Below are 17,524 nucleotides of genomic sequence, written 5' to 3'. Positions count from 1 at the left end.
GGCCAAGGGGCATGGCCTGAAGCTGCAGGAGGGGAGATGGAGATGGGATGTGAGGCAGAAATCCTTCCCTGTGAGGGTGCTGAGGCCCTGGCACAGGTTGCCCAGAGAAGCTGGGGCTGCCCCTGGCTCCCTGGCAGTGTTGAAGGCCAGGTTGGATGGGGCTTTGGGCAAGCTGGGCTAGTGGAGGGTGTCCCTGCCCATGGCAGGGGTGGCACTGGGTGGGCTGGGAGGTCCCTGCCCATCCAAACCCGTCAGGGATTCTGTGATTCTATGATAAAACCACATCCCTTAAGGATGAGTAATGCTGCACAAAACCTAATGGCTTTTGCTTTGAGGTGGTTTGTTTTCCTCTATGTCACTGTTTTCCTCCCCGGGGCGAGCAGCAGTAACTGGATCTGGCCAAAGGCCAAAAGCCACATTAAAAATCCATCGGCTCCCCGACGGCCTTATGGGCGATGCAGAGGTGGGGGCACAGATAACATCACATCCCCCTGCAGGAAACTGATACCCATGGAGAAGAGGCAGGAGCTGGCTCTCCTTACCTGACAGAGAGACAAAGGGACTAATACCGAAGGCTTTTAATACAACACTGTGCTCTCCGGGATAAAAAATAGAGCTTTGTTTTGTCTTTTGTACTCTGACTTCTCCAGCAATTAAGATCTTTGCACAATTCAAGTCTTTTGTGTGCAACTGCCTCCAACTTGCAGAAACCAGGGCGCTCACCGTTTCATCTGCGGAGAACAATGTGCTGCAGAATCACTGTAGAAAGAGTATAATGGAAAAAATTATTAACTCTGGTGCCATAGGTTTCCCCTCTTGTCTGACTGCCCTCCCTGCACAGAGCAGTGCTTGGAGAGCAGACTCTGGGCAGGTAGGATGTTGCAAGAGTTGCATTTTTGCAAACCAGAAGATGCCACAGTTTTCTTGAGACGGTGCTTGGACCGCAGCTGGTCCTTAACTTAAACATTGCAGGGGTCTGAGCTGCAGCCCTTGGAGCATTGGCAGTGATGCAGGGCATTCAGTTCTCCCCAGTTTCCTCCCTCTCAGTGGGGAAGACCCCAGGGATACCCTGAGGTCGCATCCAGGGGTCTGTGTCTGACTCACCAGGCCACTGGATGAGCAATGCCTCCAGTGCACACATCAAGATGTTATTTTTGGCTAGAGAATTGCTAAAAGGCAGAAAACAATTAAATCTCTTCGAATGAAACTGTGTATGCTTGTAACCCAGACAACATGTTTACATAAGATCATGGCACCCCAGCCTCATGCTTGGTTTGCTTTTGTCTTGGTCCAAAACAATTTTTTAGAGTCCCTTTCTAATTCCACCAGCAAGACAAAAAAAATTCATATGGCAGGATCTTACAGGATTTGGGGGCCACCTGCAGAATTTAGGGCTTATTTTTGTCATTTTCATATGTGATTTGGGTCCCCAACCTTTATTATGTGAAGTCCAGACCATGCAGGTCTCTTGGAAGGAATCTTACACCTGTCTTAGTAGTTGGGAGCAATCCTGTAACCTTGATAATCTAAACATCATTAAAATAAGTTTTTATAATCCTTTCAGTACTGGAAACACAGTAAAGTTGCTCTCCAGTGCTGTTACAGGCTGTCTTTGCAACAAGCTGTGGATTGTCAGAGTCCTTTGGGTTTGTGTTCTTAACTGTGCAGGAGCAAAAAAGATCCAATAGAACAGACAAAAGCTCTGGAACAGCTTTTATATGTGGAACTGTAAATTAAATTAGTCCTCTTTCATTCAAAAGAGGACATAATGAATAGCTACACGGTTAAACTGGGGAGGAAGCTGTTATTCATCATCTGTTTCAGTATTAAAACTCGGAAGACATGAAAATGAAGACAGAGGGAGGGAGGCTCAGGAAGAAGTGGGTCTTCAGATGATGCTGGGTGAGATGTGGAGAGCCCCACCACGAGATCTGGTGGATACTGAAAGTTTGCAGGTTGAAAACTGAATTCTACATCTTCATGGAAGAAAAATCTGCATGAGTTTATTGAACACAAAGATATCCCCTCTGGCTCCAGGAGTCCTAAGGTGAACTTCTTACATAGGCCAGAAGACTCAGCCTCTGAACAACAAGGTTTGACAAACTGTGGTCCTTCCTGACGTGTCTGGGTGATCATGATAATGATCTGTCCTCCTGAGAGCCCAGGCTCCTCCATCCTCCTGATCCATGGGCTGCACTCTTCCTTTTTGTGTTTTTTCTTAAACTAACATTTTTTTTCTTCCCTATTTTCCGTTGCACTTCTTGAGCTGTGGGATTATTCACCTCAGAAGAAGGTCCTAGTCCAGCTTCTTTTCCAGTTGCTGCAAAATGGCTATGGTGGGGATCAGTCCAGTGAGCAGGGTCTCCTCTGATATACCCCTCCACAAAGTAGGGTGGGTAGCAAGTGCTCCAGAGCCTGAGGTTTGTAAAGCCCAGCTTATCTTCCCAGTCCCTACGACTGGTGTCTGTGGTACACCTACAGCTGCCTGGTCCACAAGGAGAGGCATCATCTACCTGAAACCTTTCTCCTGCATGAAACCCCTTGCAAAGGGATGGCTGCTGCCATTAAGCCATTAAGATTTCTAGCATCAGCTTCTATGGAAGGTAAAAGATGGAAAGGTGGTGCTTGGTTATGACCTGAGAGGACTGATGTCACCTGGAAAGGCAGAAGTTTCCATACCATGTCAGAGATGCAAGCTAATCAGCTGACATGTCTACGGAGGTATCAGCTTTTCTGCGAGTGATACCATGTCATACAGTTTTTGCAGTCAAGGCTGGCACGTGAAAAAAAGAGCTGAAACGCTGAGCCCTGTGGAGGGGGAAAGCTGCAGAGACAGAGATGAGCTGAGTCCATGCTTCCCAGGAGGAGCTGCAAACCATCTTGGCTCACCAAGAGGCAGAGTAAAGTGAGCAGAGGAGAAGGCAGCTGGGATGGCTGGCTCAGCTCAAGTTGGACAGGGCCAGCAAGCGATGATGTGGCTTGTGTAGGGCAGGCTGTGCAGAGGAAGAGGTTTGAGCCCTTTCTTTCATTTCTTATTACCAGGGCAGGCTGGATGTTTGTGTCCTAAGGGAAGTGATACTTTGCTGGTTTCCAAACTGCTTGCTTTTTGTAACGCTAGAAATTCAGATCCTCTGCCTGGAGGTCTGGAGGGGCTTGTGTTTGGGTGATTTCAAGAGGAGACCTTCCTTCTCTGGACTGATCCCCACCAAACTCATTTTCCATCACCAGGAAAACACATTTCATGGAGATGTCCAGCAGCAACAACACAATTCCCACCACCCAGCTTTGCCTGCCTGTAACCTGAATTTAAGTCCAATAGTCAGCAGAGAAAGACCAGAAACTCCCACGAGCATTTTCTCCCCAACTGTGATACATCTAAGGCATCTGGGATGGATTTCCCTCGAGCTGGGACAGTCCCTCCATTTGATCACAGAGAGGTCAGGGACTAATGGTGAATTGCAGAAGAGCTACGAGTAGTTGGGATGGACCCTTCCCCAGGGAGAGAGGAAAATGAGCAATCATCAGTGAATTTTAAACCCTGATGATGTGGAGCTGCATCAGGACTTTTTGCCTTTTGGGGTTTTGTTTGGTTTTGTTTAACGCGTTTTTGGTCATTGAGCAAAGTCTGGTTTGGAGAAAGGGAGTCTTTGAAGATTACTCAGCTTTATATTTAAGTTTTAAAAGCACAGAGAGCCTAGGTGGGCTTCCCACAAACCACAACGAAGGCCAGAACTGATACCCCTGGGCAACGTGGGCGTCTAGATAAGGGGAAAAAAGAAGAGAGCACTTCTATTATTCTTTACACAAAGACACAAATACACCTGACCTGACACCTTTTTTTAAAAAATCTAGGGTAGCTTTAAAGTGATGTCTGGGTGGGATCTTCAGCCCAAAGTCCTCCATGGAGGTAGCCTGAGACAGTCAGAGACAGCCACCTGCCAGGCAGGAGGTGGGCATGGAGAAGGCTTGTGCAGCAGAGCCATGCAAAGGAGATCAGTGAGCCTCTGCCTTGGACTTACCGTGGTCCAACCCTGGTCACGGCCCAATGACAATGTGCCAAACACGACTCAGTTTGTCACGTGGAGGTCAGCTCTGTTTTTCCTCTTTGCCCTGGCACGTGCCATCCCTCTGACCTTGCAAAATTCACGTGCGCTGAGCGTTATGGCTCAAAGCCTTCCCTGCTTCTTCAGATCTGGGTTGGTAAAATGACCCTTCATGGGTTACAGTCATTTCCCTATAGCTTCTAGATTCACGCAACCGAAAACCTAAGCCCTCCTTTGCCAGAAGTGGGTTGAAAAGCTGAAAAAAGGTGGGGCTTTTTCTAGCCATTGTGGCATTTTCTAGTGTTATAATTTCCCTGTTTCGCAGCATGTGAGGGTGCGTGTGCTGGGACATGTGCTGGGGGAGACCAGGGGTTAAGCTGTGGGCTGCTGGCCTCCAAGAAAGGTTTCTTTGCTGTGTGACCTTCTTTCTTCACACCAGCAACCCACACCCATGGCTGTCCTTTGGCTCTGTAGAATGATGGACTCACAGAATCATTTTGTTTGGAAAAGACCTTTAAATTCATCGAGTCCAACCATTAACCTCACCCTGCCAAGCCCACCACTAACCCATGTCCCCAAGCACCACATCTCCACGTCTTTTCAATCCCTCCAGGGATGGGGACTCCACCACTTCCCTGGGCAGCCTGTCCCAGGGCTTGACAACCCTTTGGGGGAAGACATTTCTTCTCATCTCCAACCTAAACCTCCCCTGGCACAACTTGAGGCCGTTCCCTCTTGTCCTATTGCTTGTTCCTTGGGATAAGAGACCGACCCCACCTGGCTACGACCTCCTGTGATGCCTTGCAACCAGGCAGGACTGGCTGGGAGACCAGAGATGTGCAAGGCATCCAAAAAGGGGTGATGAAAAACCGGGGAGCTGCTCTGATGAGCATCTGGGTGGGTCTGTTTGGTCTGTGAAGCCCATTGGGCTACCTGGGGTGAGAGGCAACATCTCTCCGGGACCTCAGGCTGGAAAAGCTGAAAGTCACTGAGCTGGGAGGGAGCTGCTCTTGGCTACTGGGGGGGGGTCTGACGGTACATTCGGAAGCTGCAGTGCTTGCATTTATGTACAAACCAGTAATAAATGCAAACTGTTTCCTCTCGCGGCTTATGCGATGAGTACCCTGGAGCTTGGACCAGAATGAAGAGCCTTTTTCACTGTCTAGCCAAATTGCAGCTTCATCTGTAATCATCTGACTCTTTAAGTTAAAGCTTCCTAAATCACTTCCCTCCTAATTACCCCCTTTGCACTGAGCCTGTGCGGTAGGCAAGTCAGAGCTTACACTTGCAAGTGCGTGTAATTAATATTGTTTCGTTATCCTTTGGATAACCTGGTGATATGTAGGACACAACTGCTGTTTCAGCTCAGCAGCCTCCAGATATTAAAAGTTCCTTCAGTGAATTAACTTCTTTTTTTCAGCAAACTCTTGCAAAAAAAGTTCTCATGAAATATAAATGGATTTTCTTTTCACCCTGGAAGACAAGAGGAATAGCATAATGAGTGCCAGTCAGCCCTGTCGTACTGAGCTATATCCTGTCAGGTAACTAATTTGGGATGAGATTACAAATCTGGTTGCTAAAGTGGTAATTTGAGTATACTTAGACTTTTGCACGGTGTTTGACTTGGTGTCACGCAATATTTTGATTAAGAAATGAAAATTCTGTGAAAATTTGACGTGGCGGGTGCTGGAGATGTTATGCACGTGAGCAGCGCTCAGCGGTGACTGCAGGCAGGGATTTGTCACCGGGGATGCTGCGGGGACCAGACCTTGTCCGACAGCAGTTTGCATTTCCCCGCGTGCAGGGAATGGTTATGGCACGGGCACAGATGCTGAGCGTGGGGAAGCCTGGGAATAACAGCGTTATGCGCTTCAGTGTGGTCTGAAAACAAAAAGAAAAAATAAAAATTGTTTAGTTTCAGAGCCCACTGCTTCTGAAAGGTGATGGAAAATTGGAGCTGATTAGAGAGGAGCAAGCCAGAGTTATCAGAACCTACTCTGAAGTCATCAGTCATCTATCTGTTTGGCTAATCTGTCAGGAAGGGAAGAGGTGGCTTGATCATGGACCAAGAAGCAGGAATTTGGTGGCCATTGCTGTGGGAGCTGACAAATCCACAGGGGTTCATCATCTCAGCAGATTTTAGCTGAGCAGGGCTGAGCAGCGTGGCCATCTAAGCCCCAGTGACGATCCATGTGGAAAGATTAGCATCTCCATGATCACTTCGTTGAGCAGCCCAGGCATTGGTGGTGACACTGTGCTGCCTGTTTTGCATTGCAAAAGCTCATTAACTCAGGGAAGGCTGTGGAGGAGGCATCTGGGAGAACGGCTCTCCCTCCCCACCATGCCTCCAGGTTGGAGCCTGTGTCCCCCACGAGGACCAGGAGCCCCCAGATCTCCTCTGCCCTCTTTGCAGGTGCCAGGCTGGGCAAGGAGTGCTTGGTGTATAATCACAGAACCATTGAATCCCCGACTGGTTTGGGTGGGCAGGGACCTCCCAGCCCACCCAGTGCCACCCCTGCCATGGGCAGGGACACCCTCCACTAGCCCAGCTTGCCCAAAGCCCCATCCAACCTGGCCTTGAACACTGCCAGGGAGCCAGGGGCAGCCCCAGCTTCTCTGGGCACCCTGTGCCAGGGCCTCAGCACCCTCACAGGGAAGGATTTCTGCCTCACATCCCATCTCCATCTCCCCTCCTGCAGCTTCGGGCCATGCCCCTTGGCCTGTCACTCCCTGCCCTTGGCACCAGCCCCTCTCCAGCTTTCCTGGAGCCCCTGCAGGGACTGGAAGGGGCTCGAAGGTCTCCCCGCAGCCTTCTCTTCTCCAGGCTGAACCAGCCCAACTCTCTCAGCCTGAGGTCTCCAGAGCAGAGGTGCTCCAGCCCTCGCCTCATCTCCGTGGCCTCCTCTGGCCTGGCCCCAACAGCTCCATGTCCTTCTTGTGCTGGGGACCCCCGAGCTGGACGCAGCACTGCAGGGGGGTCTCAGCAGAGCGGAGCAGAGGGGCAGAATCCCCTCCCTCGACCTGCTGCTCACGCTGCTGGACACGCAGCCCAGGACACGGGTGGCTTTCTGGGCTGCCAGCGCACGTTGCCGGCTCATGGTGAGCTTCTCGTCCACCAACACCCCAAGTCCTTCTGCTCAGGGCTGCTCTCCATCCATTCCCTGCCCAGCCTGGAGTTGTGCTTGGGATTGCCCCGACCCACGTGCAGGACCTTGCCCTTGGCCTGGTTGAACTTGATGTGGTTCGCATGGTCCCACCTCTCCAGCCTGTAGTCTGGGTTGTAGCCACAGTGCAGGAGTTTGGAGATGCTGCTTTGGGTTGCAGGGTGTAATCAAAGCCCTCGGTGTTTGCAGCTCTTAGTGTCAGGGGGTGGGAAGGCATCCTGGCAGGGGGAGGCATCTAGATGCAATGGCTGCCTGTCCTACCCTGCCCTCCCCGATAGTCCTGGTTTTCTCTCAGACACTCTGGAGCACGACGAGCATTCAAAGTTTGTTTGGGTGGGGAGCAGGCAAGGCTGCAGGGATGGGTTTTATAATTGTTCAGCATGGTAACTCTTTCTTTTCATTATTTTTCTTTTTTTTGGTCCCTGTTTGTTATCAGATTACAATCCTAATTTCACTTCCACAGCTTTGATTTGGGTCTGACCCATTTTCTCTTTCTATCCTAGTGCCCTATGCAGACATCACCGGGGTCGTCTTCTCTCCCAAGCCCCTAGCTATGTTGGCCATGGCCAGGTGGAGAAGGTCTCCTCTCCAAACCGCCCTGGGGGTGCCCATCCCTGGGCTAACCCCTGCCCCTGCACCCCTGCCGTGGCTTGGGGACGGTGCATTGACCTGGCCAACCCTGGCAGGCAGCATCCCAGTGTGGATGGGTGAGGGACAGCACCCAGGCAGCACTTAATTCCCTAATTTAGATGGAGCCAACAACTTCAAGTAGTTCAGGAGCAGGAGACCAGCCCTCCCTGAGGTCTTTATTGTAAATGCAGTTGGATCCTCCCTTGAGCAGCTGAGCCTTCATTCCAGTCTCCTGGGCTCCTGCGGGCCTGGCGATGGGTTAAAAGCAGTGGCACCCCTCTGCTTCCCTCACCCTACCTTGCAAGGTGTCTGGAGGTGAGGGCCGAACCAGGACAGAGATGCCATGATTTGCCTTTTGTCACTTCCCAGGATATGATGATGGATGGATGGATGGATGGATGGATAGATGGATGGATGGAGATGCTGCCCCCCACCAGAGGCTCTCCTTGGATGCAGGAGCAGAACTTGTCCAGGGAGCACACAGCATCCATGGGCTGAGCTAGCAGGGAAGGGGGGACAGGACTTCATGGGCTGGAGGACGCTCTTAGCAAAGCCAGATGCACACCTTGGCCTCAGAGCCCTTGCTTGGACAGAGCGGGCACTTCCGTGCTGGCAATGCCTGGTGGGGTTCACCGTGACCCCCAGCCACTGTCTCCTGAACTGCACCAGGCACACAGACAGCTTCACTGAAAGATGGCACGTGCCACAAGGACAAAGAACGAAGCGTGGCATGTCATGGGGTGTGCAGCAGTCCCAGACTGCCCTGATCCAAGGCTTTGAGCAAGCTCTAAGCATCAAACCAGCCAGGCTGGGTTTGAAACAAGAGATGTTCCTACAGTCTGATAAAATTACGGGTGACCCAGAAAAACTCCCTCTCTTTCCATCCACAGAAATGCCAGGGAAGGGAACAGGGCACTTGATGAATTATGAAACACTTGGAAATGAAAGGCTGTGTAGACAAGTGCTGAATATTTCATTCCCTCTTGCTTGGCTCTTGCCTTCCCGGGGGAAGTGTGTTGGGAGGGGTCTGAGGAAGGAGCGTGTTATCCCAATAATTCACATGCTTGCAGACGAGCTGGCCTGAGGTCTGCGAGCAGAGCTGGGGAGTGCAGAAGCACGTAAGTTACGCTGAAAGGGTTGCAAAGACGCACTAAGAGGGTGGTGGAAGGGTCCGCATCTCACCACCTTCTCACGAGATGCGAGCATCTGCTCTTTGCCTGTTGCCACCATCCAGATATTGTGGCTGGGGAAAAGCTGCCCCAGGGCTGGGACCGTCATACCTGCTTTTATCCACTCCTGTGGTAGCAACAGCCTGCAATTCCGAGCGCTCACAGGCAGCGCACGCTTTCAACTGTAGCTCAGATGGATAGAGAATCGATGTGCTGGAGATGGACGTGATGTTGCTCCAGCCTCTGGGCTTCTCTCGGGTGACCTCGTCCCAGGCAGAGGCAGCACCGCAGCAAGTCACAGAAGCAGGGGGTGCCTGGCAAGTCAGTTTGGGGGGTCAGGAGGGGACCCTGGCTCTCTGCTGCAGCTGGGAAATGTACTCTCCTGATGGGTCCCACTGCCTGGGACATCCCCGCTGTCCTGTTCTCATGTGGAAATGTCACCTGACTCTGGGGTCTCCCCCATCAGCCCCAGCTCCCCCCACCCCACAACCACGCTCCTGAGCAAGCACGGCAGGGCTGTGCACAAAATGCCTCTTGGAGACATTTGCACCCCGTTGACCTCTGGGGTTTTTTCCCCTCCCACTCTTTTTGCTATTTGCTTTGACAGGGCCAGATCCAGAATGCCCTGAGGGAGACCAGCCACCACCACCAGCAAGGGGGTTTAGAGGAACCAGAAGAGCCCCTTGTTCCCCCAGCATATCCCCTAGGATACCTTTAGGTATTTCCCATGGAATGGAGTTCCCTGAGGGCACCAATTCATTGCAAAGTCTTACCGTGACTCACTGAAGACTTCAGTTGCTTCCACCAGCAGCCATCAGCTGAAACTACCACCACTATAAATGAACTAGTGCCTGGAGCATGCAACCTGCAGGGAGAGGTGGAGGGAGCAGGGCTTGTTTGATCTGGTGGAGAGGAGACCAAGGGACCACCTAACAGCAGCCTGCAGCTGCTTGGAGGGGAGTTACAGAGGTAACAGTACTGACAGATGAGATAACAAGGAGCAACAGGCACAGAGTGTGGCTTGGGACATTCAGGTTGGATATCAGGGAAATATTCTTCCCCAGGAGGGTGGTGCAGTCTCAACAGGTCAGCAAGGAGGTGGGGGGGTCCTCCATCCATGGAGGTTTTTGAGGCTTGGCTAGGCAAAGCCATGGTCACACTCATCCAGAGTTGGTGATGGTCTTGCTCAGCGCAGGACATCCCTTCCAGGCAGCGGGTCTGTGATTCAGACATCAAACAAAAAAAGCTCTGAGCCCTGTTACAAAATCCCCCGGGGAAAAGTTTCAGCCCCGCACTGATTTGTTGCTAAAGCAGCAGCTGTGAGCACTGGGCTGCAGGGGATTTCAGGTGGGAAACCAAGAGACGTTCAGGCAGGGAGAACTGGTTATGGGCACGTTCCTACCCCCTGCAATTGCAAAATAAGGCAAGGCAGCTTGAAACCACTTTAGAGCAGCCTCTGCAGCTTAAATAAAAAGCAGAAATGCCCAAAGCTGCAGTACTGCAGTCTCACTGGTGTTCATCCTCCATCAGCCTGAAGATACTGAAGTGGAAGGTGGATTGCAGTCTCATGTAAGTCAGCTTTTCTAGAGCATTAAATTGATCAGGAAAATTCAGCAATCTGTCTGAACTTGGTGAACACACTTCTGGTGTCAGGCACGTGCTTGGTTTATGGTAGCTGAGCTTTGAAGACTCTCCATATACTCACAGGCCACCGCAAAGACAAGCGAAAGCCTAGCTCGTCCTCGGTGCCATAGCAGCCATACCGTGTCCCTCAGCAAAGGAGCGCACCTTGTCTCCAAACCATGGCTCTTCCTGAGGGTAACAGGGCAAGCCAGAGTTTCTGGGAGGGATCCTGAGCCCAGGGTAAGTTCTCTGGAGATCAGGCTGGTTCCAGGTCATTTTGCATTTCCCATCACAGTAGTAAGGACTTTCCTCGTGGCTGAGATCTTCCCACTTACAGACACATCTGCCATCCATCGCTGTGTCCGGGCAAGAAGCTTCCTATTCCTTCATCAGGCTGCTCTGGGGCAATAAACATCCGTGAGCCAAAGCTACCTGGGTCCACCTTGATCTAAGAGGAGCAGAGAAGCCACCACACACTTTAGACCTGCGTGGCACTTCCAAGGGGCCGCAGTTTTATGATGTGCCATCAGGTTAAATAACACCGACACCTACAAACACGTGTAGGAGCAAGAACCATGCAGTGCGTTACCAGCTGAGCCTAGCAACCTTCACAGGTGAATCTAACTCGTAAGCAACTGCACTAAAATAACTTGATTTTAGAGGTCAAGCCACAAGAGCATCCCTCCAAACTGACCTGCTGAAATCAAATCCAGCCATGAGCAGAGGACAGCCCTCCAGAGCCCTGCAACAGTCTGTGCTCAAATCCCGAGAAATAAAGCGCAGACTTCTCTCAGGGAAGCCTTTCCAAAACAAGAGAGCTGCTGCTCTTGCAAACAGCAAATAACGTTATTTCACGAACCCTGAAATCCAGGCTGATAGGGCATCCTTTTCCCCCCAATAAGCCCATCTCAGAGGAGAAGCAGGGCTCCATGGGAGGCGATGATGCATTATTCATTGTGCATGAAGCAATACGAAGCACACAAAGAAAAGTCGTTCATGTTCAATGTCCTACACCGCACCTTGGAGATAAGAGTTAAAGGACCCCAGCGCTGGGATCCACCCATGCACAGCACGAGGGAGCTGAGGAAGGGAGGTGAAAGTCCCACAGGGAAGGGTCCCATCCTGCACAGCACACCAGGGCAGGTCTGCCACGGCTCTCCTTTGTTCCTGGAGCATCACGCACCACCAGCAAGCTAGAGCAGGAGCCATCAGAGGTTTGTTGGAAAGCAGGACCTCCCTGCTGCTGCTGCAGGTCAGACAGAGCTGGATAAGTGGGTGAGCAACAGTAAGGTCATTTTTCTGTTTTCCTCAGGTAGTTTATTAATTTCCTCGGGTAGTCTCTTGTTATAAATGAGTGGTGTACAATGGGATAACGACCCAGCACAGAGGCACTGAGAAATGCCCACGGCAGTGCTGCCTGATCCCCACGCAGGCAGGTGTGTGCACAAGGGGACACAGCGACGCACACAAAGAAAGGCCGTTCCCCATGGGAGAGGAAAGTTGAAAAAAAAAAAAAGAGTTGGCAGAGGCAGGACCCAGGCAAATCAAGCCCCAAAGCCAGTTTAGACAGTGAATCTGCTAACCCTGCTTTTACGTCCAGGCTGCCGAGGCAGGCACAGCATCGGGTGCTTGGGTTACGCAACGACAGAGGCAGGAGAGGAGCCCTCAATATCCCACCGCACAGCGCGGGGAGTTCTTGCCTCCCTCTCTGAAATCACATCTCGATAAATCAGCATCGCAGTAAGCGATGCCTTAAGGTTCGCAAGGAATTGGTTTAATCAGCAGCAGCTTTCTCGCTGGCCCCAGCCGACGGAGCGCAGCGGACACGTTCCTGGTGCGCTGTGTAATATCTTCGTTGTCATCCGCTGGAGATGACATGCAAGGCAGATGGTGTAAGGCAACAATCACTGTTTCAGGGCTTTTTCCATGTCGGGAGTCACTTGTTGATTCATAGCTGGCTCTTCTCAGGCTGGGAAGGTCCCTCTGGTGCAACAGCAGAACATGAAGAACATAAAGCCACAGCTCCTTGACAAGCCATGAGCTGGCAAATAAGTAATGACTTTGATTAGAGAGCGCCAGGCTTCTCCACTCTCTATGGTGTCTATTTGGACCTGTAATTTAACAAATGCGGCTGCTTTTAGTGCACAGAGTACTGTACTCCCTGGCTGCCAGAGCAGCAGGTTGCAACGAGCCCGGGCAAGAGCCCCTGAGAGCAATTAGCTGCCTTCATCCTCCTCATCCTGGGGGAGTTTAGGTGGTGATCAGAGATCTCGTGGGAGAAATGGCCGCGGTGGTCGGAAGGTGTTTTATGCCCTCACCTCGGCATCCAGCTCAGCCCATGGCGGGAGGCAGCACGTGCAGGTTGGGTGGGAGAGATGTGAGCCCTCCTCATCTGTTCCTGGGCAGAGTCAGGCAGGCTGCTCCGTGCAGCAGTGGGGTTGGGGGAACCTGCTGGTTTTCCACTGAGGGAATGATGGGAGTGCTCTGCATCCAGCACAAGAGTGGGAACAACCTGGGAAGGAGGAAATAATCATAGAATCATAGAATCTTAATGTTGGAAAAGACCTCTAAGATCATCAAGTCCAACCACTGACCCAACACCACCATGTCTACTAAACCATGTCCCAAAGTGCCACGTCTACACGTTTTTTGAACACCTCCAGGGATGGTGACTCCACCACCTCTCTGGGCAGCCTGTTCCAATGCCTGTTCTTCACTCTTTTGGTAAGAAATTTTTCCTAATATCTAATCTAAACCTCCTCTGATGCAACTCGAGACCATTTCCTCTTGTCCTTTCGCTAGTTACTTGGGAGAAGAGACCAACACCCACCAACACCATAATATGTTAAACCACCACTCCATGCCTGCTGTAAATGTTTCCCTTCAGCCACAAGCCCTTTTGGCTCTGGGACATGTGGTCCTGGCTCAGGTGAGGCTGTCACCAACTCCATGAGGTGTGACAAATATACAGGGGCTGAACGTTGGCATGCAGCTTGCCCTACACACTACAGACCACAGCAATAATTATAGGATCAAGGATCATAGGATGATATCAAAGGATCCCAAGATAATTCAGACCAGAAGGCATTTCAGGAGATCTCTAGTCCAGCCTCATCCTCAGAGCTGGGTCTGCTTGACCTCACACCAGGTGACTCTTGGCTTTTTCCAGTTGGGTTTTGAAAGCCCCTCGGATGCAGACAGCCTAACCTCCCCGGGTCCCTGCTGCATTGCTTGAAGATGCCTAGCAGGCTGGGAGTGGGCTGGGACAAGGACACGAGCCTTCAGGCATCAGTTATGATTAGACCTCCCTTAGCAGGAGGGAGTCAGTCTTCTCCTCTGAGCAGCTTTCAGACTCACATGCAGCACCTTCAGACTATGTCCAACCAAGCGAACTAACCGTCATGAGCCCTGTTCTCCAACCCTGGGCTGTTCAACTCATCCCACACACAACCAGGCACATCCAAACTCCTCCGGGAATGCCCTGCCCCAGGATAACCCCTCCTGGGCGGGAGGGTTGGGGTCAGGCATGTTGATGTGGGACATCCCCATGTCAGGGCCTGTGCTGACAATGTCCTGGTGCAGATGGGTGAGGGACGGTGCCCTGGCTTTTGCCTTGTTCAATTTACTAGCGCGGACATAACTGCAGACGTTCAGGATGGAAGAGACCAGTCTGGGTTCCCTTGGTTGCATCCCAGTAATTAAAGACTGACGTTCCCAAAGTCTCTTTCCCTTCTTGTCCCAGCAGTGTTACCTCGAAATGGCTTCTCTCCTGGCTTCTCCTTTGCCTGCCACCTCCACTGAGCTGGGGTCACTGGTTGCAGCCACCAGAGTCCTTGGCCAAGGTCTGATCCTACATCTCATGTCTACCTCCTCCTCAGGCAAATGGGAAGCAAAATCAGCCATGAAAGCCCTGGTGACTTGGCCAGCAAAGCCCGTTCCCATTAAAAATTAACGGTGGTAGCTGCTCACCACAGCTCGCCTGACTTTTCTCTTCTTTGCTCTGTAGGCTCATTGGCACTTTCCGGATGGTCCTGCAAAAGGTGGTGGAGGAAGGGCAGGTAGAGGTGACGGACACGCTCATAGACGACAATAATTCAGCCATTCAGGTAGGTCCTGAGGAATAAGTGGCCACTTGTGCCCTTCAGTCGTTGGACCTTCTGTCTCTATTTCTGCTGACTCTGCGGCAACAGAGAAGTCTGTGTCACGTACCTGAATCCCCAAATTCTCAACCTTTCCTTCATCCCATTTTCTTGGTCTGAAGGAAGCCAGGACTGTCCCAAGGGTGTGCAGCAAAGGCTGGCTGTTCTGCATGCCACGAGAAGTTTAGGCTGGGGGCAAAGCAGGAAGGGACCAGGTTTAACCTGCACACAGGGTGCAATTGCTCACGCACAGCTCAGAAGTAGCCTGCAAGTGTCCTGCTGCTGGAGACTCGTGGTAGCTTGGAGCACAGCATGGTCCTCAGATCCCCACAGAGATGCTGAGCAGCTGCTTTGACCGCAGTCCCACGCTCCCAGTGCTCTCCTGCACCTGAGCAATCCCAAACTGGCTCTGCCCCGGCCATCAGTGTATCACCTTTAATCCATACCAGTGGTACCGGTTGTTTTGAAATGCCCGACATTTGCATTATCTGTTTCTCAAGACTGCTTTTATCTGAGCCCTGCAGCACATGAGAAATGCCCTCTGCAGCAGCTCACCTGAAGTCCCATTCTTTACGTCCCTCTGGAGAAAATCAGGATAAGAAATAGCACCCGGTCTGGGTCTGCATCCCTCATCCAGAGCCCCCGATGCCAGGGAAAAGGCTCCTTGTCTGCAGAGCAGCTGCCGTGGAGCTCAGTGCATTTCCATCTGCTTAATGCACCTCATGGGAGCTGTTGCCCATGGAGGCTGAGTTTTATAACGCACTCGGAAATACAGCTACTTCTGATCTTCTTGGGTATCAAAACCCTGGTGTTTTAATTAAAAAATAAAAACTCAGACTCCCCTCTCTCCCCCTTTCTTATTCCTTTATAAACTGCTTCCTACACTCAGCATAAAGGAAAAATGCGACTGCCTGTAACCCTCTGCGCTAGCAACAAGCAATTAGCAAAGAAAAGACGAGTGGTTTCATTAGGAAGAGACAGGAGGTGACTTCTCCTGGGGGGAGGGTAGAGGGAATGAAACCAATAAAAGTACAAGGAATGCAGTCCTGAGGAGGGAGAAAAAATAGAGGGGCTGCAGACCCAGGGTGCAAAAATAATTTCAGGGCTGGAGAAAACAGCTCCTGCTGTTGTCTTGGTTTATCAGACTGAGGAGTTGGCTGGTGAAAGTCCCTGGGACCCTCCAAAGGAAGAAAATCCCATATTTTTAAGACCTTTAAGTGTCACAGAGGGGAGAAAGGAAAATTAAATGCATGCAACTTCTCGATATCAAAAATGATGGAATTTTTAGAATAAACCTAGGACTGAGAAGGTACCTGCATTGCCTTTGCTCCAGCAAGAGGATAAATTTGGACTGAGGGAGGCTCGAGAAGACAGAATCCAGAGGGCAATGCCTGGGACATTTTGCATGGAGAAATGTTAGTGGAAATATAAATCTGGAATAGCTCCCGATGGGCAGCAGAGACAGCCCTCTTGGAGAGGTGACCCACTTTCTCCCAGACTTGAAAGATGCTGGTGTTTTGTAGTAGGCATAGGAGTGGACCACGGCCAGGGAGGGCTGTTGCAGGAGGACAGGGGGGGACTGAAAAATGATCAGACGTATGGAGGAGGCAGAGGTGGGCAGGTATGGGAAGCCACTGCCCATCAGCTGAGACAGGATAACCGACCATCTGCACTCCTCGTCCTTTGAGATGCAAAGAAAAAGGTTTTTCTTGGAAGCGACATGTTCCTCGCATTGAGCAAACTCAAAGACAAGTCATGCGCAAGGGCTGCAAAAATCACCTCCGGAACTAGGAAAGGAAGCAACTTCCATCTCTCCCCTCTCTGCAAACCTCACCTCTCTCAGCTCCTTAAAACCTGTGATTTTAAAGGCATGTTTCCTCCGCAAAGGCAAGTTCTGGTATTGCATTATCTCCAGAAGAGCTGCTGGCAAGCACGGCACGGATGCTGAAGGTGCTGTAATGCAGCACAGCTCCATTTCTGCAAGATGCTGGGCTGGCACCAGGGATCCTTCCTTGCAGACTGGTGCTCACCGAGCTCCTACCCCAGCACAACCATCCCACCTCCAAACCCACCCCGGGGTGGTCACACTGCGGACACGTCGATGTGAAGCATGTCCAGCTCCGGACATCATCCCCCCAGCTCTGGATGAAGGAAGAGGCGCATCTTCACCGCTGTCATTTCTTGGAAAGCAGTTTCCAGGCATAACTTCATCTTTCTGTAATCAAACGCAAAGGAAGGGTTGAAAATTCTTTTCCTTTTTCTGGGCTGACTGCAAAACATCTCTGGCGGCTTCCAGCCAGCCCTAAGAACGTTATTGATTTGCCTTAGCACAGAGATTAAAACAGCCAGGAATTGTAAAGCCAGGAGGGATATTACGATCATGTAGTCTGGGCTCCTACAAGAGAGGCTCTGGGACGTCTCAGAATTTGTTATTATTTCAAGTGGTGGAAAAAAAAAAAACCAACAAATAAAAATTATTTTTAAACGTCCAGTGACAGAGCAATTCACCAGCCCTTTGGTGAATCATTCTACTTGTCAATTTTCTTTACTGTTAAATTGAGAGTTTTGTTTCCAGTGTGAATTTCTCTTGGTTTCAGCTTACACCTACTAATTCCCTTTCCCTTTTATTCAGCCCAAACCAACATCTTTCAGTTTATTACATCCATAATTTTTCATTTCTTTTAAAGGATATTTAAGCCTTTAAATATAGTTTAAAAATGAGATTTCAAAATCAAATGCTTCACAACACAGTTGAG

General features: G+C 50.9%; 1 protein-coding gene across 12 annotated transcripts in view; it reads left to right on the top strand.

Moving 5' to 3' along the window:
- OTOF (otoferlin) overlaps positions 1-17,524 on the top strand; it is a 114,728-nt gene that overhangs the window by 26,053 nt on the left and 71,151 nt on the right. For all 12 annotated transcript variants that reach the window (XM_054819288.1, XM_054819286.1, XM_054819285.1 and 9 more), the window contains one exon: positions 14,636-14,735. In XM_054819288.1, the coding sequence (XP_054675263.1) occupies positions 14,636-14,735 (100 nt within the window). The remainder of the gene's footprint in view (positions 1-14,635; positions 14,736-17,524) is intronic.

Source organism: Grus americana, chromosome 3, assembly GCF_028858705.1.
Source record: "Grus americana isolate bGruAme1 chromosome 3, bGruAme1.mat, whole genome shotgun sequence".
In the NCBI taxonomy this organism is placed as follows: domain Eukaryota; kingdom Metazoa; phylum Chordata; class Aves; order Gruiformes; family Gruidae; genus Grus; species Grus americana.
The sequence above is the reverse complement of the archived record's forward strand: the minus strand, read 5'-3'. Positions and strand labels throughout refer to the sequence as shown.